The following is a 26,561-nucleotide window of genomic DNA, read 5'->3' as shown; positions in this document are numbered from 1 at the left end:
AATACATGGGAATACATGGGAATACGTAGAATACGTAGGAATACGTAGGAATAGATGGGAATACATGGGAATACACTGGAATACATTGAAAGACATAGGAATACACGGCAATGCATTGGAATACATGGGAATATGCGGGAATACGTAGGAATACATGGGAATACATGGTAATACATGGTAATACATGGGAATACATGGGAATACAAGGGAATACGTAGCAATACGTAGGAATAGATGGGAATACATGGGAATACATTGGAATACATTGGAAGACATGGGAATACATGGGAATACAAGGGAATACATTGGAATACATGGGAATATGCAGGAATACGTAGGAATAAATGGGAATACATGGGAATACACGGGAATACATGGGAATTCATGGGAATACATTGGAATACATGGGAATACGTAGGAATACATGGGAATACGTAGGAATACATGGGAATACGTAGGAATACATTGGAATACATTGGAATACATTGGAATACATTGAAAGGTATATACCGAGCTCAGGACATTTTATGGGGTTATACATGGACTCCTGACCCTATGTTTGGTGCCCAGTCTTTCACCAATACGAAAGTCTGATGTGATAGATGGTAACTAGCTTCGATTTCTTGCCAATTTTTGATTTTTTCTCGCAGAATATTGAATTTTAAGAACGCAAGCCTCTTAGAAAGAGAGAGAGAGAGCTCGTTTCAGCGTCAAAAAACATGATGCAAGTCTTGAGTAGATATTGCATTGAACAAGGATAAAAATATTCAAGAAGGGAGATTTTTCGCCTTTTAGAAATCCCGAATCTCCGGAAGATCATTTGCATAGCGTAAGATGAATTATTGAATAGTCATCAGGAATCAAACAGCAAAAATGATTAAAAAAATCCGATTTTCCCCAAACTGTTGTTATCAATCCTTTGTAGAGTTTGATCACGAGGCAATGTATTAAACAATAATAATGCTAAAATGAAATGATGGCTGTCATGGACCGAAACGACAATACGAAAGAATTGAAAATATACATCGCATACGAATTCCGCTGTGGAAACTGTGTGCACGGTCCTCAGCTTGAGGAATTCTTTGCTTAAGGCGTAGAATACAAACTGTTTATATTCTCTTGCTAGGGGTCAGTCATTATTTATCGTCAAAACGGGCGAAAGGGGGTGGTCGAGGGATTCTCGAGGATCGCATGGTTTTTCGTTGTAACAACTAGCGATTACTAGCTAGGTGGCTTTCACTGAGGCTGTTAGAATCAAGTTGCTTCGCTCAAGTAACAAACCACCTCACGTCGAGTTAGCCGACAGTGTTTCAGTAGCTTAATACTTCCTTGGTAAAGCTCAAAACAGAATGGTAAATCAAAAGGATAGCCTCCCTTAAATGAACTTTGTGTTCGGAAAGTCTTAAGTTTTCCTTTTTCCTGGTTTTGTTTCCTTTTATCGATTTCCCTCAAAGTTACAAATACTTTTCATTTGTTTTGCTGGACAGCGGTTGTTCCTCATGTTTACCTTTAAGAGAAGAAATTGGCGCGTTGCTGACCGAAGTTGATCGCTAGCATGGATGCCTAACGTTTGACTGCTGTGTTTTATTAGGCACGATATTTAGACGTAACAACGGTAACAGCATCACTCAGGAAGAACTGACTCCCCGTTTGTTGAGTGCCCGAAGAAGTCGATACACAATTGATTAACAACGTTGCTTCTCGCTAAGCCGGGAAAATTATAACGCGATTTTGTTTACAAGATTATGATAAGGCTTACCCATCAAAATAAAAACTGGATAATAGTGATTAGGCATGACTTTTATCATAACCTAATAATAATGAAGATAGGAAAATTCAATAAATGTTACGAACAGATGTTCTGCGTATCCGGCGGCTCCTGAAATGTAGTACACTGAAACAACACTGGGGATTTAATTTGGATAACAGGGGGATGGTAAATGCGAATAAGGGGTAGGGGGGAGAGGGTGTTTCTGAACTTGACTACATACACGAAAATATCTCTTTGATCAAGGTTAAGCGGAATTTTGCATTAGATTACAAATTTATTATCTTTTATTCTTGAGAAACAAAATATTGCTTTGTCGATCAGACTTGCACAAAAACTAGGACGATTGTTGAATGTCACGTACCATATGTTATCTTATCAGAGAAAATCAAACGAAAAAATAAACAAACAAGGAACTTGAATGTAAATGTTGGTAAATTTTGAGTTTGGTCATGAAATCAAGAGAGACGTGATTCGTGTGCTAATAAAAATCGAATACTCTTAGTCCCCTGTGCGCAGACCTTCACACGATTGCTCGCTTCGTCTACTCTACCAACTGAGCTGACTGAGCTATGAGTTAAACAAGAAAAAGAAAAAAGAAACGAAATGTGAAATAAATGAGACGGTTCTCTAAGCGAAAAACGTTTTAGAATAGATTCATTGTGCGGAAATTTCACTTTGATCAAAACGGATTTTATCGGTTATGATAATTTTGTACGTGCTTCAGTGGAATGGAACATTTCAATGGTCTCTTGTGACGTCACGTCGTTTTCCTGATATCACGACACATGATTGATAAAGCACATCATTTCAAAGACTTTATTTTTCTGGTCAGTTGCTGTCTGGTTTATAAGAAAATTATTTACGAAAAAATCTCGACCCGACGTTAACGATTTTTGTCTCAAATTTAGGTAAAATTTACTGAGTTGTTGCGTTTCAATTTTGAAATTGCCAAACACTCCCGCAAGTTTTAAATCATGCCCAAAGAAAACGTTGGGGTCCTTCTAAATGCTTTCGTAAAGATAACTCAGTTTATTTGTTTCCTTTGTTTGCACGGGTAAACTGTTTACATCTTCGAGAGGAAGGTCAGGCGATAATTTTTATTTTCATCATTTACAAGATTTCTAACCAATAAAAAAGCGTGTTGTATGGTAGCCATATCAGGTTGGTCTTCTAACATCGAAATAGCCAATTGAAAGTCGTGTTGTATTCTGCTAGCTCTTCCAGTAATGCTTGACGTGAGGGATTTCTGCGAAGTATTATTGTGTACAGCTATTATCAGATGTTTCTTGATGAGAGAGGGTTAAATGATGCAACCTTCGATTTTTTTCAGCCTGTGGATATATTCTGATTTGAATTCAATGCTATGAACTTGCTATTTACGCGGAATTTTTCACAAGACACCGGCAAGTTACTTATCGCAGTGGACGCCTCGAGTTTGAAAACAGCTTGTGGCAGTTAATTGGATACATCGTTTTAGTCCACGGATAATTTTGTGGGCCTCGCATGCTGTGGAGGACTTAACGCTTCATTGATCCTTTTTTCATGATTTGTATCCTGATATTAAAACTTAGATGCGTCGAGTACTCGCATACAATAGACAAACACAACATGAGTGGTCAGTGAAGCATGCGGGTTTTGATGCTACCGGGGTTTGATCTGTTTGTGAAAACAAGCTGAATATAAACTCTGTGGTTGTACTATAGTGAGTTACTGGAGCAGACAGCGAATCTCTGAATCCCTGAATGACATTTCACTGCAGAAGAGGTGTTTATACTGGAAGAAACCTCGGTGAAAGTTTGCTTTCATTGAACGCCGGAGCTCTGGAGCTGGGCTGATTGGGGCGATTGTGAGTACAAGCTAGGTAAGATCTGATTAGTTTAATCTCTGGACTAAGTTTAAAGGATTTTCACCGCCGTCGAGGCTACTTTTCGCTGCAGTCTTTGTGTATTTAAGTATTTTTTTTTTTTTTTGCATTTGGTACTAGATCTTTAAGGCCGATTTGTAATTTCCGACTGATTAGAGCTTCGTTTTATCCATGTAACTCGCGCAAAATAATTCGATATCGTCAAGTTTGTTGACGAATTTTTCTCGAATTTTCACTGTACCATTTCAACTATTTATCGGGTATTTAAATCTTCCAGGTTCCTTGGTCCGTTGACAATTCTATATGCAGGGTGACACGAACTTTCATGATAGACAATACAATGAAATATCTTTTTTTGATCTTTTCCATTTGAAGCTTTGATTTCGGCGTCTTTGTGGCACACGTAAAATTTTAATCGCCCGATAAATTATTTCAAATGTTCGCTTGTATTTTTTTTTTCAATGTTGAGAGAGAAAAGAGAATTCACTGCAGTAGAATTCTCTCCATTGCCGGAATTTTTGTTTTCATATTTAAAATCTTTCTATCAAAATGGAAATCGAATTGTTGGGTTAATTTTACTTTATATTCATAAGCCCACCTAAACAGTCTTGGAAAATCAGACTGAAGGTATGTAGGTTTCTTTAAAATAAGCCTCGGTTTTTATTTGAATGTTGCAATCATTTGTTTGGTATATTATTTACCAGCCAAGCGACGTGTCGAGTTTTATAGTTTACATATGTAAAGAGCTCTGTTGTGCGGAAAAGATCTTACGTTTTGCATAAGAACTAACAATAGGAATACATTTGAATACAACAACTTCCCATTGTTAAAGGGATTTTGTTGTTTTCAAAGGTTTGTTGATCACATTTTGACATTCAGTTGGGGGTCTGTGCAAATAACCATTTCTCACTGATATTTTAGCACTAGTTATGTGTTTTACCGATGAAGTTTAATGGGCAACTTTTTCGTATAAATTTCGCCTTGTCGGCCCGATCACTTACTGCTTTATTGCAGCCGACCTTCATCGCAATTTACAATGTTCCTACTGCCGTACGAAACAATGTTGTTTATTTATGGTAATTTCTATGGGTTGACCTATATTTACGATGCATGTCGTTGAAAATCGAGGCTGAAATATTGTTTGCAAGATCATTTCGATCGCCAAATGAATGAGAGTTCCAAAGGAAAATTCCCAACTCTTTGCAGTTTTGCAGCGTTTTCCATTCCAAGACACATGTTTATATAATTCCAAATATCATTTCACCTGCTCGGATGACTCAAATTAAAGCTTACATCCATGGACAAATCGATCAATTTTTAATGAACCGAAAAGTGTTATGCAAATTAGATCAGCTGAAATGTGTTCAATTTGTCAATGACATCTAGCATCGTAAACGTTGTTTTTCCGACGGAACTCTGCCCAATGATATATTTGCAATTTGGGTGGTTAATTTAAGTAGTTGAAATCAATCTTACCGATACTGTTTCTGTGGAGAAAAATTGTTATAAATAGCTGAACACTTAAAACAACTGCGGTCGTGGAATCAACATAAAGGTAAAATAAAACTTTCGTGAGGTTTCTTCTGATGTTAAATCGTTGTCCTCATCGAACCACCTTTAATTCAGGTTTTAATTTGTAACAAAGTCGCATTTTTTGTCACGAATTTCACTTTTTCTTGATGATTCAATCGATCCGAATTTGCATAAATTTACGAAACGCATATTTTATATTATACGTGATATTGACTTCTTCGGAAAGTACAGCGCTTCGTCTTTTCCGGCCAAGTTCGCGTAGTTCCGTTTTCGAATAAATCGTGACACAACTAAAATTTATTCGTTCATGATTTGAAAATTATAATATTTATTTCTCGTGCGCTGTTCGATTGTTTGGAAATGTTTCAATTAGTGTGTGACATAATTTCTTGTTTTGGTTAATATTGGGTCAAAATTTTGAACACTCTAGAACTTGTTAACATTAATCTTGTCATGTATGAAGCATTCTGGTGAAGGCAAGGTGATGTTGTGCTGTTGAAACCACAGTTAGAACTGAAAAGAGATCTTTGGCACCTGTCATAAATCTCAATGTAGTGATGAAGACTTCCACTTTAAAGATTTCTCTTAGCCAGGTTGTTTGACATTTTTTGAATGTGGTTGTCACGTATTACATGCCTGAAGCATTTTATTAGTATATATTCACATTGGATCAACAGGTTGCATTGAATTTAAGAGTCTTGAGTTTGTGTACTTAACAGTATACTCACTTAAGTTATTTCTTCTCTTTGTTTTACAGGAATACCTGACAAAGCCTTCTTTTGAAAGAAGATTTACTACAAGTGTCTTAATTTGTATCAAAAAGCCTCAACTTGATGGGTCACACAAGCTAAAGAATGCTTCAAAGTGGAAGAGTGAGGGTCACTTGGTTAAGGAAGTAAGTACGAACATGTCTTACAGATACAAGGACTCACAATCTCAACCATCTTCTTTACCAAGAAGATATTTTTCACTTCCAAAGAATTACTCTTCTACTGGTTCTGATAATGGCAAAGACTTATCACACTCTAAAAGGTATCGGCATCTGTCGGCATCTTCGGCATCTTCATCTGTGACACCTTCTGCCCAGTCTACCAGATATGGAAGTTTACGAACCTATGGTGCTTCCACAAACAGTTCTATATCTGAAGATATTAAAAAACCAACTTCACGTCGTGCCTCGAGCAGCTCTGTGACCTCTAGATCTGCTGGGAGTAGTGTTGGTCCTCGCAAAAGTTCTTATGGCAGTTCTCTGTCTTCTTCAGTGTCGTCAACCACGCGTGATACAACATCATCATACTCATCTAAACATGTGTCAAGTATTCCACATAGGACTTCTGGAAGTTCATCAATAGGTGCAGACTCAAACTGGATGCCAGGAGGAGCTCCTGTAAGGCAGCGTTCTAGTATCACACTGCGAGAGACCCAGCCTGTTTGGGGCCCTGAAGGTCCTCCAGTTAGACAATATTCCAGCGGCTCATTGCGAGATTCTCCATTCACTATGCCATCAAGGAGATCATATTCTTCCTCAAAAGGATCCACTGATAGCGAGACAAGGACATTATCAAGCAGAAAATCAGGTCCTGTTGAAATACTTTCAGTAAACCCCACCTCAGCATCAAATGTTCAGGACAAAGGTTATAATGAAAGTGAAGAAACTGAACGAGTGTCACACCGCAGGAAACTTCATCCTACAGAATCAACATCAACAAGGCGCACTTCTGCCCCTTCTGTTCAGTATGCAGGAAGCGTTGAGCTTAAGATGGACAACCCAGCATCGCCCACATCACCTACATCACCAAAATCTCCCAAGTCACCCACTGTTTCATATTCTGGTAGTATTCCACTTAAAGATTCGCAGAGCTCAAAGAGTGAAGCTAGCATAACGAACAGCTCACGCAGAGGAAGTGCTAGCAGTGATAATCGTGCTGCCTCCAGCGATAGCAACAATGGTGATGAAATTGAGTCTTCTGCTGCAAGAGATATTTCACTTTTGAGTCGAGAAATTGCTAGCGTTTATGAAGGATCTCTTACTCGCAGTGATTCGAGGAAAGCAAAAGTAAAAATTTTATCACAAAAAGAGGGTTCAATAGAAAGTAAAAGATCAAGAAAGAATTCAAAACAGGAGATGCAAAATGAGATACAACAATCTGATAAGGAGAAAATTACTGTAAGTGAGAAATCATCTCGAGAACAAAGTCCTGGATCAGATACAGGACTCAAGTTTAAGAAAAGTCACAAACGAAGTGCAAGTACTGGGTCTACTCCAAGCAAAGAGGACAAGAAGAGTAAACCTGTACGAAAAATTTCTGGAATTTTTTCACGGAAAAAATCACGGGAATCAACTGATTCTGAAGATGATGAGGAGAGGTTACAGAGAAAAGGCTCAAGGATTTTCTCTCGCAAAGGTTCAAAAGATTCAGAGAAAGGTTTTTCTTCATCATCGCCTCCATTATCTCCAAAGACTCCTCTGAAGCGAAAGAATTCTGGCCCTGGTAGATTGTTCTCCTTCTCTAGTGACCCAAAGACAACTCCTGAAATGCCACGGAAGTTTTCTGTGCCAGGAAAATATTTTGCAACCAAAGAAAGCAAATCTGGCGGGGAATCAAGTGATTTGGAGTCTGAAGGTCCAAGATCTTCACGACCTCCTGTGAAAAGGAGAGTGTCTATGCCAGGAATGTTATCATTACCGAGAAGTTCTAGTGCAGAAAGATCATCTGGTGGTGGCCACCGCCTCAGCCCAGATCCTGCTGTTGATTCTGCTCTTCTCCAGCAACGGAGAAGCAATTTTAAGAAAGCACAGTCTTTTGATGTACAAAGTGATAAGGCAAAGAACTCTATGTTGAGTAAGTTGAAGTTTTGGGATCACCACAAAAAAGATAAGTCACCTGATTCAAGGAACTCAACTTCACCAGAGGATGGTAGATCACGGTCTGTTTCTCCTGCGGAGGAAACAACACGTAAGATTTCTATGGAAGAGAGGTCAGAAAATACAGCATCTCAATCAAGGAGGAGTAGAGAGAGAACTATGAAGAAAAAACCTTCTCAAGAAAATGTACTTGCCAATGTAAGAGCACCTTTAAAATCAGATGTAGCACAGGAGTCATCAGGACATGAGAAATCACAGGTTTCTCCTAAGGTAACAAGCTCAGGTCTAGAGACAAATATTCTTAAGAAGAGTATTAGTAGAGATCCTAACGTACAGTATGTTGGCCCTGTTGAAACTTCCACAACGTCTGAGCTATGGGCAAGAAAAAAAGCACAGTACAGAGTGAATTCAGTAGAGAAACAAACTGAATGCACAGTAAAAACCTCAGGTAATTCAGCACATGCTGGAGAATCAGAGAGATCTGATGTTAAGAGAGCTGAAATTGTGTTGTCAGAAGCCAATGACAATTCATCAAGAGACACAGTGTCCAAGTTAAGAGAGAGGAGAAGGCGGAGACGCGAAGATAGAGAACGCTTTTTTGCAGGGTTGGAGCCAGGTAAAAACTCCACTAATGGACCTGCTGAAACAATTCAAAAGGGTCCCATTCCTGTTGAACCAGTTGGTAAAGATGTGAAGCAAAATAAACTGGAGGGAAGAAAAATTTCTTCAAGCAACAAACCAGAAGATAAGAGTGGGAAGATAACCATTGAGAGAAGAACTGATCAACAAAATGGGCAAATTCCCAAAAAATCAATACTTAGAAATGGGAAACCCCGCCATCAAACTATTGCTTCTGCAGTGCACAAAGATATTATTGCTGATTTGATCAGAGAGAACGGCCTTAAAACAACTTCGAATGCAGAAGTCAAAATCCCTTCTGTGGCTGAACTCAGAGAAAAGTTCTTGATATCGAAGGATGATGCAAAGGTTGTTCCTCCAAGGCCAATTCTTAAACTTGATGATCGTCCTCACAGTATTTGTGGGGAGATCTTGTCGCCCACGGAGATGAAAAAGTTTGAAGACATCACTTTCTCCCTGGCCAGGAAAGTTTCTTCAGAAGCTGACAACTTGAATAGGAAATTATCCAATGGTGGTGATGGCTCTTTATCAAAGCCTGATGCTCAGTGGAAAACACCCGCAGGTGCAAATGAGAAGAAAAGTCCTCTTTCTTCTCCAAGAGTCAAAAGTAAGGTGAAAAAAGAGAAGAAAGTTAAGAATGCCATGAAAGAGAATGAACAAGTGGGAGAGGAACCTGGAAGCCCTGAAAGTGATAGTCTTAAAAAGAAAAGAGGTAGCAAAAAGAAAAGGAAGAAGTCAATTTTTGGAAGTGAAAAGGAAAAGGGAAAAGAAGGCAATAAAGACCATGAGGTTAAACCTCCAGAGGAGGACACCGATTTGCCTCAACATGGTGCAGTATCTGCAGCTATAAAGGCCATGTTTTTACGTAAGCCTTACACCTCCGAGAAGATTAAGATATCGCGGAAGCAGCGAGCAAAGACGGTACCTATTAACCAGACGGAGAATAGAGATATGGGTCAATCTGAAATGGAATCAAGGGAAAGAAAGAAGTCGGTGCCAACTTTAACAGCTGTACAGAAGTCTCCAGACATGAAAGCAAAGTCAGTAAAAGTTGAAAAGAAAATTGAAAAGGATGAGAAAATTGAGAGGAAAGAAATAATGGAAGATCTTGAAAAAGAAACGGAAAAAGCAGATGAGAAAGAAAACTCAGGGAAGGATGTAGAGCTGCAACAAATTGAGGATCTTGAGCAGGAACCAGTGAAGGAAAAAAAATCACTCAAAAAACGTAAGTTCCATGTACATGCTAATTTCTTTTTAAAGCAGTAGCTAAATCCCTCTCGCTTTTGCCCCTAATAATATATATTTCCCACATTTTGATTCCAAGTTAATGTTGTATTTTAAAATTTTTCTTGGTATAAAATTTTCAATCCACCTTCATATTTATTTTTCTCTGTCCTATGATCCTACTGATCTTAATCATAACTCTTAAACTCCTAAGATCTGATTGTGAATTCTCCCTTCTAGCTGCAACACATTTCCTTGTCAATTAGTTCCAAGAATTTGGTGTTAGATCAATATAACTTCTACCTGATAGGTTTGAGTATTCTTGTTACCTGTTTGCTGGGTAACATATGGATATTATGGGGAGAAGTTACATGTTGATCACTTCTGCAAGTTAAAGGGTTAACCTGTACGAAGAAAATAAAAATTGAACATGTTTAAAAAATAAAAAATAATTTTGAAACAATGAAAAAATTGGAACCATGATATAGATGTAGATGTCATATATAAAGCTATTTTGCTTTTGTAATCTGTTTATTGTTAAGTAGACAGGATAAGAGAATGTTTTATTGATGAAAAGCTAAATTCTCATTAGTGACTTGGTAGAAAATGTGTAGTGTCCATCAGGGCAGTGAAAGTGTAAACTGCAACATTGAGATTATCAAAGCCCAGCTAGAGTTTAATTTGTTATTTATGTTGATCCATACAAAACTAATATTATTTCTCAGAACCAGCTAAGGGAAAAGTGTGTGGTGTTAGAGGAGAGAATTTAAGTGGTTTAGTGGTTAGAACTTGTGGATGAGAGCATTAATGTTATTTTAGCCTACAGGTTAAATTACAGTTGTTTTTGTCCTTTGTAAAGTTGTCAGAGAAAAAATAGCTGGTGATGATTCTATCAAGAACAAGAATAATACACAGTGTTTATAGTTTCCTCATTGTTAGCAAGGTCAAACTATTTTGTTATGACAGTATTCTGTAACACAATCCACTTTGTTGATATTTTCAATCCATAGCCAATGATTGTTTGTTTAGTCATAATAGAATAAGTGATAGTGGCCTAAAACAGCTCAGTTTTTTACCTAAGTTTGTCTTTCTATTGCAACTCAGCCAGTGAGAAATGCAAGAGAAATATTTTAAGTTTGATTAGAGATTGTCAGTGTTGATAAGCTTAGCAAAGGAAACATTAACTTGGATATTAATGAATAACTGTAAGTTATTACAAAGGATGTGATCTGAGAATCTTCACTAAATGAGACCTGGATCCCAAGTGAGTTCACTGTTCTCCTCTTTAAAAGCAACAAATAGCAAATGTTTCAGTTGAAATGTAAATCTGTGTCTGTCTAACAGAATATTAAAGTAACAAAACTAAGTATTTATTGTGTAAATCTTTTAGGTTTATCATTCTGTAACTTGAGACACAAATTAATGCTCTCACCTCTCTGAGTTATACAGCTGTAGCTGACCAGTTGAAGGGGTTGAAGAGATGTTTTGTTTCAGTTTTGCTGCCTAATATTTGATTCCATCAAATTGATACAGGCTGTAATTTGAAAGCTACATGTCTTTGTCATACACATACAAGGAATTGTTTTTGTGATCCTGTTTTGGATTGTATAAATGTTTTCCTGATAAAAATTATGATAGTTATATACATGTGCTCCCATGTTTCTTTGATCCTTTGCAGTTTGATTTTCTCACCAATGATTTTAGCAGGGTTGTGGATGTATTTCTGAGAATATGGAAGATCCTTGCCAACAATGAATTTTTATTATAGTACTTTGAGTTAGAATAAATGTAACAAACTTGGATAATTTTGTCCTTTTAAGGAACCTTCTGTTTAATATTTAATGTGTTTTCAGGTCATGTTTGCATTTGTGGGGAAACTATTATAGAGATTCCTCAGACTAAGTAGTTTTCAATGTTTGTTTTATAATTATGTAAAAATATTTATTGCACTATGTCTCCAGGGTACAATAAGAAACATTTACGGTTTTCTAGAATGTTGACCATTATCAAAGGGTTTTATTTCCCTTAATGTATGCCTGTTAATGGGGCATTTGATATTCCATTCAAACCATTACAATTGAAATGTCTGTCAGTGACTGTATGATACAAACAGTAGGGCATCTTTATTTTAAATAGAAGTACCGGTAGGTTATAAACTTTATTCTAACTTGAGATTACAAAAGACAACTTTGCCTTTTTCTGTGTTCAGAATCCCAAGATTAAGTGGCTTCCTTGATAATGGAAAAGTTTTTGTCCTCTTACATTATTTTTGTTATTTTGAAGCTTTATTTCAATCCAACTGTGTTTACTGTTAGTGGCATTTTGAGAGTACTGTTTAATTCTGGAAGGTGTTATATCAAAAGGCAATTAAAACCAGGTACTTTTATGAGGAAGATCATTCCCGTGTGAAGTCCAGTGGAGAAAGTTAATGAGAGTCTGTGTGAGTCGTTTACAACAACTTTGTTAATAAATGCTTTTTTAAGCTAGAGAGCAGAGTGGAGAAATATATGGAGCTACAAAATATACAATCCTTTGTGGTCTTTTACACCCTTACCATCTTGGTTCCTTTTTTAGTTTTTTTCTATAAACTGTTGTACTTGCCTTAATTCCCTGGCAAAATAATATATTATCTTATTGTCTCACTGTATTATGCAGTGATGACTCATGGTGTCCATCAAATGATTTGACATTCTGTATAATTAGCTCTTTAAATCTATTACTCCTCAGATCTTATTAATAATATATTATCTTATTGTCTCACTGCATTATGCAGTGATGACTCATGGTGTCCATCAAATGATTTGACATTCTGTATAATTAGCTCTTTAAATCTATTACTCCTCAGATCTTATTAATAATATATTATTAATACTATTACTCCTCAGATCTTATTAATAATATATTATGCCTGTTAATGGGGCATTTGATATTCCATTCAAACCATTACAATTGAAATGTCTGTCAGTGACTGTATGATACAAACAGTAGGGCATCTTTATTTTAAATAGAAGTACCGGTAGGTTATAAACTTATATATTAATATTAATATATTATTAATAATATATTATCTTATTGTCTCACTGTATTATGCAGTGACGACTGATGGTGTCCATCAAATGATTTGACATTCTGTATAATCAGCTCTTTAAATCTATTACTCCTCAGATCTTATTAATAATTGTTCTTAATGTCTGCCATAGAATTCTTGTGATGTTAGTTTAAAGAAATTGGTATTGGAACAACATACTATACCCTTATATTCTCCTAATTGATATTTCTATTAATTTAGTCTCGTATTCTTGTCTGCTTGATATGGTACTACTGTGTGAAGAAATTCTGTCTGATCACTCTTGGCAGTAAAAATGTTAAAAGGATGATTTCCCCCATTTTTTTTCTTTCAGCTTCCAAAAGCAAATCTAAAAGAAAGTTGTCTACAACTCTGAAACCATTCAGCATGATGAAAACGAAATCAGAATCCAATCTTGCTCAGCGGTTTGACTTTGTGGCAGTGGATATTCCTCTGGATGGGGAGCCAGAGCTGGAGAAAGAAAAGGAAAATGAAACACAGTCAATAGAGGATAAGAATGATGAGCCAACCAAGGAAGAGGCACCTCCAGGTTCAAGTCAAAGAGGAAGGCGGCCAAGTGTTTTGGAGGAAGGTCTGAAAGAATTTTATGATTCGACCACAATTGGGGAGAAGGAGGAATCAAGAGAATCAAATGCTCCAGAGATCACTCTGGAGGATCTTGATGCTGTTTCAGGGCAGACAACAGAGTAAGTACAGGTCAACCTTTTATTTCTCAAGATCTTATTGTTTATTTTCCCCTCTAGCTACTACACATTTCCTTTTGAATTAGTTACCAAAATTTGGTGTTAGATCTAGATAACAACTTCAACCTGATAAAATTGAGTATTCTCATCACCTGTTTGCTGGATAATGTATGGTAATTACAGGGAGAAGTTACATGTTGATCACTTCTTGTAGTTAAAGGGTCAAAAATTAAATTCACACCATTTTAAAGAGGTTTGGTTACAAAGTTTATGTCAAGGTTTTTTATCAGTTTTTAAGAAGAGTCCTGCTGTTGAAAAGAAGACAGTCTAGGGTGTTAAATATTGGGGAATGAAGGAGTTGCTGAAAACCATTGCCTGTGTCGAAGAAAAAAAAAATCAGGTAGAGAAACAAAATCGATGTTTGCACACTGTGATGAATGGGAGTGAGTTATACAAAAAGTACCCCCAGAGTTCCCCATTGGGAACCAACATAAATTGTTTTTTTCGCTGAAAAGCGTAAGACTTTTCACCGGTAATGTTGTCTCCTAGGAAACTGACATCTTTAGCAGGGGACAAAATGAAGATTCGACCCAAGCGGCACCACAGATCAACCACAAATCCAGTGAAAAACCTACAACAGAGAAATGACGTGAGGACAGAGACTGAGGTGAAGTACTCGGACATGCATATGGCCTTGCTCACTTTTGAGTTTATTTATTTATTTATTTATTTATTTATTTATAATAACTTCATTTGCCTAAATAATAAGATAATAATAATAATAATAATACAGACAGATAACAATAGAAATAACATCGAGATGCAAAAAAGGCAAAAAGGGTTAAGCCAGGGAGGAACTAAATTCTCATTGACGGCAGCCCCCAGAATAAAAGCAATATGCAATAAAAATAAAACTAAAATGTAAAGGTAAAAATTATTGAAAAAACACGTTAATTGATAAATGGATATTGGTGCAATATTATTGATATTATTTAAAAATGTGTTCTTTCAGTTCCCTCTAGCTCAACTGTAGTCAGCAGCAGAGCACAAAATGAACTCTTTACACTCTAACATCAGTTTGCATATTCTCCATACCGTCATTTGTATATTTCCTGAGATTCTGTCAAGGAGAATTTACTTATCAATCAAGAGGATCTTTAGTTGGTGATCATTTCCTTTATTCTCCTGACCTTAATGTGTGATTCAGGGGTGATATTGTAAGGAGAAATTAGATGCTGGTCACTCATGGGAGTCTAAGGGTTAAAACTGGTCAATCATTTATTATCTATCATTGATGAAAATTGTGAAGAGTGGTCTTTTTAAAAGTTCAGTCTGTGAATGTTGGTGAATTTTTTTTATTTATTACCTCCATTTTGAAATCACTTGGGATCCTTCCAATCTGATTGGATCTCATTGGTACAATTTATTCATTTTTTTGGTCTAAATGATATCTTTTTCTCTGCACCTTACGAGTCCATAACATGTTGACCACTGTGATGACAATTACCGTTGTAGATAAGAGTACAGACCACGTTAAACTGCTGTCGATTTGTTAATTTGACTTTCAGGTTGAACGACCAAGAATAGAAAAGAAACAGGTTACAAGTGAACACCCTGTCATTAAGAGAAAGAAGAAGAAATACAAGGATCCTGACAACCTGTGTATGTCCTTTTTTTCCTTTTAGCTGTCTAAGCACAATGCAAGTTTCCACTTCGTGAAGGGTTACAGCGCTTTAGGAAATTATTTGCCTTTTTTCCTTGCGGATATTTGAAGCATAAGAACTTGTAATGTGGAGATTGGATTTGCAAATTTTGTGGCATTCTGTGGAACGGTGGTAGGAGTTTGGGGAAACATACATTGTAATAAAGATAGGGAACCCATTATCAAACATGGCAGATTAATTTGGAAGGACTGTAGTTGGGTTGAAGGCTAATTTTGGGGTTAAATCAAATTGTTTGTTTAAATTGATCCATCTCCTTTTATCACCTACTACTTGACATTGAATTTGGTCATGCATTGCTGGTAGTTCCCACTTCTCATTTCATTTCATCCCATCATCCCATTTCATCTCATTTGATTTCTTCTCATTTCATCTCATCTTCACTCACCTCTTCTCATGTGTTTTGATCTCCTCTCATCTCATCCCATCTTTTCGCATTATTTCACTTTACATCACATTTCATCACATCACATCACATCACATCAAACCAACAGTACCTTTGTATGATGTTTTCTGGCCTACCTTACAGGGAGACGTCACACCCTTGACCTGGCGGCATCAGCACTGGCTGGTTTGGCCAGCACTGAAGATTTCACCAAAGTTAGATTGCGTAAAACTGCTGGGCCTGAAGAAAAGGAGAAGGATGAGTACAGGGGAATAAAACCCATTATGCTTATCCACATAAAAGGTTAATAAAATCTTTAGATTTGGAAGGTCACAAGAGCCTGCATTGCAAAAGAATATTTGACAGCAGTTACACAGTTACATACATGTGGGAGACACTTCGTCCTAATGGTCAGTGTAATGGACTCCGGTACTGAACTTCGAGTCTAGAGGTCTGGGTACTAGACCCGGCCAGCTTAACGTGTTGTGTTCCTGGGTGAGACACTTTACTCTCACAGCGCCTCTCTCCACCCTGGAGTTTAAATGGGTAGCGGCAAATTGTCAAGGAAGCCTATTGAAATGCTGTGGGGGAGGGGGGGTAACCTTGTGATGGACTAGCATCCCATCCAGTGTGGGGGGGGGGGGGGTAGTAATTCTCCTAGTCGCTTCATGCAACGTGGAAACCAGGATACGCTTTTGCTGAATAGACTTTACCTTTACCTTTACATACATACATTCATGTTTTAAAAGCCCTTTGTGTTTTGTGTCCAGGGCGGCGTCATCTTCAAGTACGTCTTGTTGAACCAAGTCTAAAGTCCCTGAATTCTGGGGACTGTTTTGCTCTTGTGACAGAGAAAGATCTATTTTCATGGATTGGAAAAGACAGCAATCCTTATGAAAAAGCCAAGGTTTGTAACTACTTCTGCATGAACTGCTAACCCTTCTTCTACCATTAACCCTGTTACCACATGTACCACGACTGATACAACAGTTACTGTTGCCTACTTCTGCTAAGGCTGCTTCTTGTTATTGCCAATACTACTGCTAAATTACTTTTTATTCTGCTTCTCTCGCCACTTCTGCTTCTTCTATTGCTTTGGTTTTCTTGTGTTGCTTCCCTTGTTTTAATTCTGCTGCTTCTGCTAGCACTCTCACTTCTGCTTCTCCTTCTCATCCTGGTTACTTCCACTGCTTCTGCTCCAACCGCTGGCTCAGCTACTGCAACTGTAGATCTCATTTTGGTTTGTAGGTCTTAAATAATTATTTGGACTTTTTGCGTAGGTGACAGAAATTGTCTCCAAGATAAAAACAAAGAATGAATTGAACTGTAAGGCACGTGACATTGTGACCATTGAAGAAGGAGACATGGATTTCAATGCTGCCTTGGACAAATTCGCTAACATTCTGAGTGGAGATCCTGGAAGTAACCCTGCTAGAGGTTGGCAAACATTACTATCACCTTTGAAGCTTGCATACAAGTACCTTCTGACCAAAATAAGAGATCTTATAAAGTGCTATTTCTCCTTACAATATCAACCCCCCAATATCACACACAAAGGTCACGAGAATAAAGAAAGGATGACTAACTAAAGAGACACTCGTTTGTTAGATATAGTTATTCTCCTTGTCAGCACCTTTGGAAATGTAGAGGGAATAGTATGGAGAATATGCATACTGATGTTAGGGTCTGTTAGTACTGGTAATAGAAGTGAGTGGAGTCCAATTCAGTCTGTAATTATATGCGAGTGTACAAAAGTCGACAACTGCGTAGGGGGAGTCTGATTTGTCAATCAGGAGTATGATTCATTTCGACGTCGGCTCGTGATTTATAAGCTTTCTTCGTGCTCTTCCTACATCCCGCGTGGCTTTATCACGTTATAGAGCCCGGGAAAAAAATCTTCTATTGCTTTTATGACATAGCTAGTTACCGATCAAATGATGGCTCTATATCCTGATGAAGAATCCGCCTGGAAACTGCATTGACCAATCAGACTATGAGTACTAAGTTCATAAAATAATGATATGTAATAAACAGGTATTTGGTCATTGCCATTATTTTTTTTGTATGGTCTGCGCTAAAATCTAGCCCCAACTTATCCTCATTTAGATGCTCAAGAAATGGCAAAAGATGAAGAATATGAGAAAGGTGTTGTGAAGGGAAACATGGTCTATAAAATTCATTGGACAGATCCACCAACTCTGATGCCAGTAGAAACTATGTGTGGACGAATTCCTCAAGTCTCCATTTTTGACACCAAAGAGGTATTAAAATTTTATTAGTAAAGCTTTTCCTTTTTTCGGCAGCTGACCAACTATTTAACCATCTATGAGGTGTATTCATTTTTGAAATCTGGTGTATGTATTTTAAAACACATAGTTGAGGGTAATAATCTCCAACGCAGTGGTCAAACGTTTGCGCATGTGCGAACGTTATAATGACTGGGTGCGAAACATTCGCCCTGACGAAGGGCTAACGTTCGAAACGTCAGTCTGAAAACTCTTTACGGTGGCTAATTTACATCATCAACTTTGTTGATAAAAACCAAATTACCTTGTTACCCCCACCGACGCAGCACCGCAGTTTCTTTAGGAACTTAGCCCCTTTATTGTTTTGCATTTAGTCAATTTTTTTGCTCAAATAATCATGGTTTATACTTTCTGTTTTTATTCAGGTCTTCATATTTGACTTTGGTTCAGAACTGTACGTGTGGAATGGACAACAGTCGTTATCAGGTCAAAGAAAGTCCGCCTTTGCTCTAGCAAAGCAACTGTATGGAGAGCCCTTTAAACCTTATGCCAAAAATTATGACCCAATTTATCCCTACGGAGAACCCGAAAATTGTACCAAATTAGACAACAAGGTTTCAACCGGCAGACCTCCATGGACGTTATTTGCAAGGCTTCACGAAAAGGCAGAGACAATTCTGTTTCGTGAAAAGTTTCTTGACTGGCCTGATCCAACTAAGATTATACGGATGAAGGGACACCCTAGCATGCTTGAACTGGCACCAACGGTAGGGTGAATTTTGATGACTGCTTATCATCAGAGACCGGTCATTGTTGATCGCCTGGGAGGGGGGGGAGGGGGGTTGGTGAGTTCCTTTATCGTCTAGAAGGTGGAGGGGGGGGGTTAAAAGGGTTCTGTTTTAGAGGTAGATTTGGTGAGATGGCAAATTTCAAGTTTGGTTTTCAAAGCAGATTGTTGCTTGAAAGTAAATTAATCACGCGAAAATTCCAGTGTTTCCTCGTTTCGAGTGTCTCAAAACTCGACGCGAGGTTCGAGGATTGAGTTTCGAAAGACTGTCAAGTTACTTGTGAGCGCTACTGTGAATTTCTACGCTTGTAAAACATGCAAAACAGAAAGGAAAACACGGAATAGTGTTGACCTTGCGAGAGTGAGGTATGTTCACAAACAGTAATTTCGTGTTGGTTTTCTCCATACATTTAGCCTCCTCCTGTGGAACTAAAGCCCTGTGATGCTAAGAGCATGCTGAAAAGTCCACCGCCATTGCCAAGCCAGATGTTTGAAGGGACGAATGTTGGGCGTGGCAATGGGATCCCGACTGTGTGGGTTGGAGACATTTACAAAGAAGGAAACCTTGTGACAACTGTTGGTCTAACAGTCTGGCATATTAACGAGTACAGAAATTTCGAAGTACAGCCAGCGCAACATGGACATTTCCACTCAGGTAGACACATCACTATTAATCCTTTAAACCATACGAGCGAAAGGCATCTAATTTTTCCCGACAGTACCCCCCTTGAATCAAACATTAGGGTTACGAGAATAAAGGAAATGATCACTAACTACAGAAGCTCTTGATTGTAAAACAAATTCACCTTTCAGCACCTTAGGAAATGTATAGAGAGCAGTATAGAGAATATACATATTGATGTTAGGGAGTAAAGCAGAGCTCGACACTAACGTTTGCCCACTAGCCACAGACTAGTAGAAATTCAGTTTTGGGGAGTGGTTTTCGATTTCCACTTGCCAGTTGGCTGTTCAAAAAACTGAAATTGTCGTAACATCTAAGATGTCACTAGCCACTTGGCTAGTAACTTGAAAAGTTAGTGTCGAGCCCTGGTTAAGGGTTAATGCAGTCTTTTTTTTGTTCTGGATATTTAGTTCATTTTATGATTTAGGGTCTGAGTTGGATCCATGGTCGAGTCTCTGAGTTATTTTCGGATGTAAAACACGTCATTAACATTTCTTAACAGAGGAGTTAAACCTTCTAATCCCTGAGCGTACCTGGGTTCTAATTTCTCCTCACTTTATCGCCTTTAGAACAAATGTAAAGGTCATGAGAACACAGGAAACGATCACTAATTTAAGAAGCTCCTGATTGTCAGAGGAATGTTCCATTTCAGTGCTAGAAGAAAAATTTAGAGAACAGTGTGGAAAATAAAGATATTGATTTAAGGGTGGAAAAGGTTACATGGTTACTCATGAAATGTCAGGGAAACTCGACATAATTCCCCGTCGGGGGACTTTCTTTCAATAGACTAGCATAGCGTTTTAGTTAAGTAAGGTGGGCCACTAGGTTTGAGAGCAAACCTCCATTCAATTTCATCAAGAATTAAGTTAAATGTACTATTTTGTTGTTGCAGGGGAGGGGTACGTGATCAGGTGGGCTTACTTTGTGCTCGCCGATAGAATAGTCAAAGATCGGAAGTCTCGTTGTCGTTCAACCGTTGCTGGGCGTGTTCGCTGTGCATACTTTTTCTGGCAAGGAAATGACTGTTCTGTGAATGAGAAGGGCGCGGCTGCCATCATGGCTGTAGAACTTGATGAAGAAAAAGGACCGCAGGTGAGGATTTCAAATGTGGATTGAAAGTGTTATCCAGACTCTGCGCATGTGCAATAGAATCTTTGACGTAACTGTAACGCACATACTTTTGGCATTATAATTGGAGTTATGACTTGCGGTAGCTGCAGTGATGAAAGGTCAAAGCTCATTCTAAAGAACCTTAATTTTTGTCTGTTTGCCTGCTTGACTTCAGTCTGTCGGTTTGTCAAACAGTCTGCCTGTCTGTTTGTCTGTCTGTTTTTATGTCTGTATGGCCGGTTGTACTCATGTCTGCTTGCCTATCTACCTTTCCGTCTTTCTGTCTGTCTGCCTGCCTGCCTGCCTGCCTGCCTCTGTTTGTCTCTCTACCCGCCTGTCTTTCTGCATGTCTACCTATGTGTCTGCCTTTGTGTCTGCCCTTGTCTATCTGCCTTTGTCTTTTAGCCTTTGTCTATCTGCCTTTGTCTATCTGCCTTTCTGTCTGTCTGTCTGCCTGCCTTCCTGCCTCTGTTTGTCTCTCTACCAGCCTGTCTTTTTGCATGTCTACCTGTGTCTGCCTTTGTCTCTCTGCCTTTCTGCCTGTTGTCAGCCTGCCTGCCTTTCTGCTTGTCTGCCTGCCTGTTTATCTACCTGTCTGTCTGTCTGTCTGTCTATTTGTCTTTCTGTCTGTCTGTCTGCCTGCCTGCCTCTGTGTGTCTCTCTACCCGCCTGTCTTTCTGCATGTCTACCTATGTGTCTGCCTTTGTGTCTGCCCTTGTCTATCTGCCTTTGTCTATTAGCCTTTGTCTATCTGCCTTTGTCTATCTGCCTTTCTGTCTGTCTGTCTGCCTGCCTTCCTGCCTCTGTTTGTCTCTCTACCCGCCTGTCTTTCTGCATGTCTACCTGTGTCTGCCTTTGTCTCTCTGCCTTTCTGCCTGTTGTCAGCCTGCCTGCCTTTCTGCTTGTCTGCCTGCCTGTTTATCTACCTGTCTGTCTGTCTATTTGTCTTTCTGTCTGTCTGTGTGTCTGCCTGCCTGCCTGCCTCTGTTTGTCTATCTACCCGCCTGTCTTTCTGCATGTCGACCTATGTTTCTGCCTTTGTCTATCTGCCTTTCTGTCTGTCTGTCTGCCTGCCTGCCTGCCTCTGTTTCTCTCTACCCGCCTGTCTTTCTGCATGTCTACCTGTGTCTGCCTTTGTCTCTCTGCCTTTCTGCCCGTTGTCAGCCTGCCTGCATTTCTGCTTGTCTGCCTGCCTGTTTATCTACCTGTCTGTCTGTCTGTCTATCTGCCTTTGTCTATTTGTCTTTCTGTCTGTCTGTCTGTCTGCTTGCCTGCCTCTGTTTGTCTCTCTACCCGCCTGTCTTTCTGCATGTCTACCTGTGTCTGCCTTTGTCTATCTGCCTTTCTGCCTGTTGTCAGCCTGCCTGCCTTTCTGCTTGTCTGCCTGCCTGTTTATCTGTCTGTCTGTCTGTCTGTTTGTTTGTCTTTCTGTCTGTCTGTCTGTCTGCCTGCCTCTGTTTGTCTCTCTACCCGCCTGTCTTTCTGCATATCTACCTGTGTGTCTGCCTTTGTCTATCTGCCTTTCTGTCTGTTGTGAGCCTGCCTGCCTTTCTACTTGTCTGCCTGCCTGGTTATCTGCCTGTCTTCTTATCTGCCTGTCTGCTTGTCTGTCTGTATGTTTATCTGTCTGTCTGTCCTTCCCTGTTTGCATGTGAGTGCCGCCCTGTCTTTTATTTCTTTTGATTGGTTAGAAGTTTTACTTTTTTCTTCCGTCTTATCTTAATAGGTAAGAGTGGTGCAAGGAAAGGAAACTCCAGTATTTCTGAATCTCTTTAAAGGGGGAATGATCATCCACACTGGCAGGTACACTGTTTGTGGTCGTCTAGTTTTTCGATGAATCAGCAGTCTTTGATTATCAGTAATATTTGATCACTGATACGGAGTGATGTTCTTCAAAGTTGCACGATGTTCAGAGATCTGCTGTTGTGATCCAAAGAAGTTAGGATAAGACATGTTCGGGTGATTGTTTTCTTGGTGATCTTGGTGATTGTTTTCTTGGTGTTTTCTTGTGGTCGTCTAGTTTTTCGATGAATCATTAGTCTTTGATTATCAGTAATAATTTATTTGACCACTGATATGGAGTGATGTTCTTCAGAGTTGCACAATGTTCAGAGGTCTGCTGTTGCGATCCAAAGAACTAAGGATAAGACATGTTCGGGTGATTTTTTTCTTGGTAAAGAGAAATCTTCGTAATGCCTCTCTTCACGAAGGAGTAGAAATTTTTAAGTTAACGCGAAAAATATCTTAGGTGGGGAGGGGAAGGGAGTATCTTTCAATGAAATGGCTTCCAATCCTAAAGGAGTAGCAATGATTTTACTCACTTTATTCTTTGGAAACAGGGGTGAGCCTCAGCGGTTTCGGCCTTAAAGCCCATTCGCAGAAGTCGTCTTTGAATGATGAATCTGTATGTTAAGATATTTCCTTAAATATGTCCTCCGAAGATCAAATTGACAGCATCTCGTTGTACATAGCACCAACACAACGCATGCATTGTAGACGTCAATGTTATCATTGTGTTGCAATAGGAAAGCAGAAATTCACGTTGGTTGTTCTCAATCACACAACCACGAGCACAGCATTCCAGTGTGTTGATTCATTGGCCAACATCGTCATAAGGAACCGAAATTCTCCACGTATTTGTTACATATGTACATTATATATGTCCATATATCATTTATCACGATTTAATGTGACATAAATTACACTTAGGGTACTTTACTCGAGGAAGGAAGCATCTCTTATTCTGAGTGAATAAAGCAACATGGACGGGGAGAATTATTACGAGGATCCAATAAAACTCTTACTGAGACAAGCAAGTCGTTACAGAGAGAAAGAGACTGGGGCGAGGTTTTTTAGACCAATCGCAGAGCCAAGTCTAGAAGACAAAAACGAATGCATTTGCTTTCAATTCTCCGCTTGAAAATTGGCGTATCCACGTTCGAATAACTCATTTCTCGCACACTTGCCAAGCAGACGACTGTAATAAGCTTGCAATGGGAGATGCTTTTTTTTCTCAAGCCAAATAAATATCTTTCAATTATCGTGAAAATGTACAGGTTAAAGGAGCAATGTCTTAAAACATTTTCTCTATAATCTGCCACAATGTGACGGCACAGTATGAGAAGAAAGGACTAAACTCTGAACGTTGAGAAAAGTTGATCCACCTTTTTAACAGTTACTATCGTTATGTGAAATTTTACCTCACCAATTCTTTTATTAACAGCTTACCCAAGAGCTGGTATGACACAGAGACGTAAGTGATTTTCTAACAATAATAGACACGTAAGGAATTACTTTAAACAATGGCCTTGGCAGGAAATAGTGTCCCTACTTGAACCAACCAATTCGTTATTATGATTAACTAAACTTGTTTCGGCGATGTTGTTAGTGATTGGAATAGAACCCTACCTTACTTAAATTGAAACAAAGAATCAAGTTCTGAATTAACAGAAGAATCTTAGATAATCTGCTGAAAACTGTTGAAATACGTTGAAATGTTAATCACGTTGATAAGGAAAATAACGGTTTAAAGATCTGATACATCTTTGATGAGATGATATTAATAATAATTAATATTGATTTTTGATAATTAATTACTGATATGCTAAGCGTGCTCTGATTGGTCCAAAAGATATTCTATAACTTTATGATAATCCGACGCTTGTTTCATAAGAGACGCCACCGTAGAGAGTTTCTAAAGCTTGGGTTTCGAACGTAGCCCTTCGGCAGAGCGAAGGGCTAACGAAGGACTAGCGAAGGGCCAACGAAGGGCTAACGAAGGGCTAACGAAGGGCTAACGAAGGGCTAAAGCTTTAATAACTCTCATCGGGGGCGAATTTATATAATTAACTCAGTTGACAAAAAAAATCATCTTGCAACACCTCCCCCAACCCCACCCCTTCACCGACGCAGCACTACAGTTTCTTTAGAAACTTACCCCTCGTAGCTGTAAAGACAAAACAGACTCAACACCTACCACCCCCCTCCCCAACCCTCTCCCCAATCCCCCTTTACAACTACCCCCTCCTCCCTCCCCAACACGAAGCTCAACAGTTTACTTGCCCAGGAAGAAATGTACGGCTTCTAACACTGACATTTTTATATAAAATTTTTGGTTCAATATAAGTGGATTGTGAATAATAGCTACAAGCCATTTTCTAAAAAGATTCTGTAAAGCCGGTCCTATTGTACCTCGCAGTTCAAAACAATTTGCGTAAAAATGGTAGTGCTAAAGCCAAACACTTAAACTTTTTAATTTTTTTTTTTTTTTAATGAAACCAAAATTTGAAATTATTTTCTTCAAGTACGTCACGGTAACCGTGAAACTGCATAATTGTACCGAAGTTAAAAGAAAAGACTTTTAACTTTTCTTGAAGTTAGTACTAAAAAAAGTTCAAATTGTAAATGTAAATAACATCTAAAATCTCATTTTCAAATCTCATTGCTACATGTTTGACCTTTTCATGAGTCCGCCTCACTGCCACTGTCACCAGCACTGCATATATCAAGTAGTTTAGCATGTCATGTCTTCTCAGTGGACACTGTGTGGTCACTTACATGATATTTTGTGACGAGACATCACAAGGGGGCTTTAAGCACCACCACGACGACAGAGGACGCCAACCGATGATTGGCTTGTGGGATGTCACGCAACGCTGTCCTCCTCCTGGAGAAAGCGTTGTGTGACATCCTCAAAGAACAGCTGCGAAGGAGATTGGTGTATACTCGGTGTGTTTTCCGTTTTAAACGGCGCGTGACCTCTTCATCAGCGTAATATGTGAAAGCTGCGCGGGTTTCAGAAAATTTTGAATAATTTGCCGTCGGGTGTCCCGCCTCAAAACTACGCAAAATGTGATGGTTTCACGCTGTTGTATAGCAGAGCACGGCATGGAAATGTACGAAGTTTAATAACTATGTGCTGCGCCATTGTTCCGCTGTTGTTTTGCCTCATTCTTGTTGCTGTCGCCATCGTGGTTTGCTTAATGTCCCTACTTTGTAAGATGGACTCCTTTGGTAGGAGGACAGTCAAAACTTACAGGATGCTTTAGTAACACATATACAATATATTGTTGCAAATACCCAGTTATTGGGTCATCACCTACAACACATAGGCGCTTTACGCAGTCAAAGAAGGGGTGTAGTCGGGGTGGCGGCAAATGACACCTGGAGGGGGGTATAGGTATTTCGAACCGGACACTCCCCCTGCCCCTCCCTCCTATGTGCATACCATGGGCGTACGGCGTTATTGTTGGGTCCTTCTCTTTGTGCAACCACATAGAAAATGAATAAAGGCTGATAGTTTCGAAAGAGACTGTTTGGGGCTGCGTTGGTGGGAGTAACGAAATAATTTGGATATATCAACAAAGTTGAAGTGGTAAATTGGCCACCGTAACGTTTACAAAAGCTGACGTTTCGAGCGTTAGCCCTTCGTCGGAGCGTAATCGTTACGGTGGTCAATTTACCACTTCAACTTTGTTGATATATCCACATAGAACATGAACTGGTTCTGATAACTTGATACTTTCACTTGCTCAATAGGAAAAACATGGTAGACGATAACACAGCAAAGTTTACAGGTGTGCTTTACTTATTAACCACTGAAGAGATTTGTTTGTAACTCAGTGAACACGTTGCGACGATAGTTAAGCTTATTACCTTCAGCGAGTTATCTTGATGTAACACCAAATTTTCTTCTCCAATTTACAAGACCGCTGTTAATTCATGTGACTCAGTCTCATTTGCTTTCGTTCTCTGTCAGACACCTCTGAAACTCGTTTGTATGTGATTCGTAATGAAGAACCCGGAGAGGCCTGCCTGAATCAAGTCAAAGCAAAGTAAGGCTCGCGGTGTTGTGATCGCTTCACTGTTGTGTTGCGTGAAGCACAGTTGTAGTCTCCTCGCGCACTTCGCTTGTCACGCGGACAGTTCGTCTTGTTACACGTTCGTCGTGAAGTACTCATTC

The 26,561-nt window shown here is 38.9% G+C and overlaps 2 protein-coding genes across 6 annotated transcripts in view; both read left to right on the top strand.

Moving 5' to 3' along the window:
- Positions 1-26,561, top strand: part of LOC111330215 (N-terminal Xaa-Pro-Lys N-methyltransferase 1-B) — a 191,480-nt gene that overhangs the window by 76,961 nt on the left and 87,958 nt on the right. The gene's annotated exons all lie outside the window — the stretch shown is intronic.
- Positions 2,789-26,561, top strand: part of LOC111330205 (uncharacterized) — a 30,782-nt gene continuing 7,009 nt past the window's right edge. The window contains exons 1-16 of one of the 5 annotated variants that reach the window (XM_022935028.2): positions 2,789-3,632; positions 5,926-9,898; positions 13,299-13,671; positions 14,218-14,335; positions 15,237-15,330; positions 15,919-16,077; positions 16,545-16,681; positions 17,055-17,211; positions 17,881-18,035; positions 18,446-18,787; positions 19,222-19,462; positions 20,382-20,581; positions 22,326-22,402; positions 23,823-23,852; positions 26,138-26,175; positions 26,358-26,433. In XM_022935028.2, the coding sequence (XP_022790763.2) occupies positions 6,076-9,898; positions 13,299-13,671; positions 14,218-14,335; positions 15,237-15,330; positions 15,919-16,077; positions 16,545-16,681; positions 17,055-17,211; positions 17,881-18,035; positions 18,446-18,787; positions 19,222-19,462; positions 20,382-20,581; positions 22,326-22,402; positions 23,823-23,852; positions 26,138-26,175; positions 26,358-26,433 (6,020 nt within the window). In that variant the 5' untranslated portion in view covers positions 2,789-3,632; positions 5,926-6,075. Of the gene's footprint in view, positions 3,633-5,035; positions 5,191-5,421; positions 5,762-5,925; positions 9,899-13,298; positions 13,672-14,217; positions 14,336-15,236; positions 15,331-15,918; positions 16,078-16,544; positions 16,682-17,054; positions 17,212-17,880; positions 18,036-18,445; positions 18,788-19,221; positions 19,463-20,381; positions 20,582-22,325; positions 22,403-22,938; positions 23,004-23,822; positions 23,853-26,137; positions 26,176-26,357; positions 26,434-26,561 lie in introns of those variants that run through there. The other 4 variants (XM_022935029.2, XR_015995305.1, XM_022935026.2 and 1 more) reach the window with 4 other exon arrangements.

This window comes from Stylophora pistillata, chromosome 14 (assembly GCF_964205215.1).
Source record: "Stylophora pistillata chromosome 14, jaStyPist1.2, whole genome shotgun sequence".
In the NCBI taxonomy this organism is placed as follows: domain Eukaryota; kingdom Metazoa; phylum Cnidaria; class Anthozoa; order Scleractinia; family Pocilloporidae; genus Stylophora; species Stylophora pistillata.
Note: the sequence above shows the minus strand (reverse complement) of the source record. Positions and strands in the feature narration are given on the sequence as shown.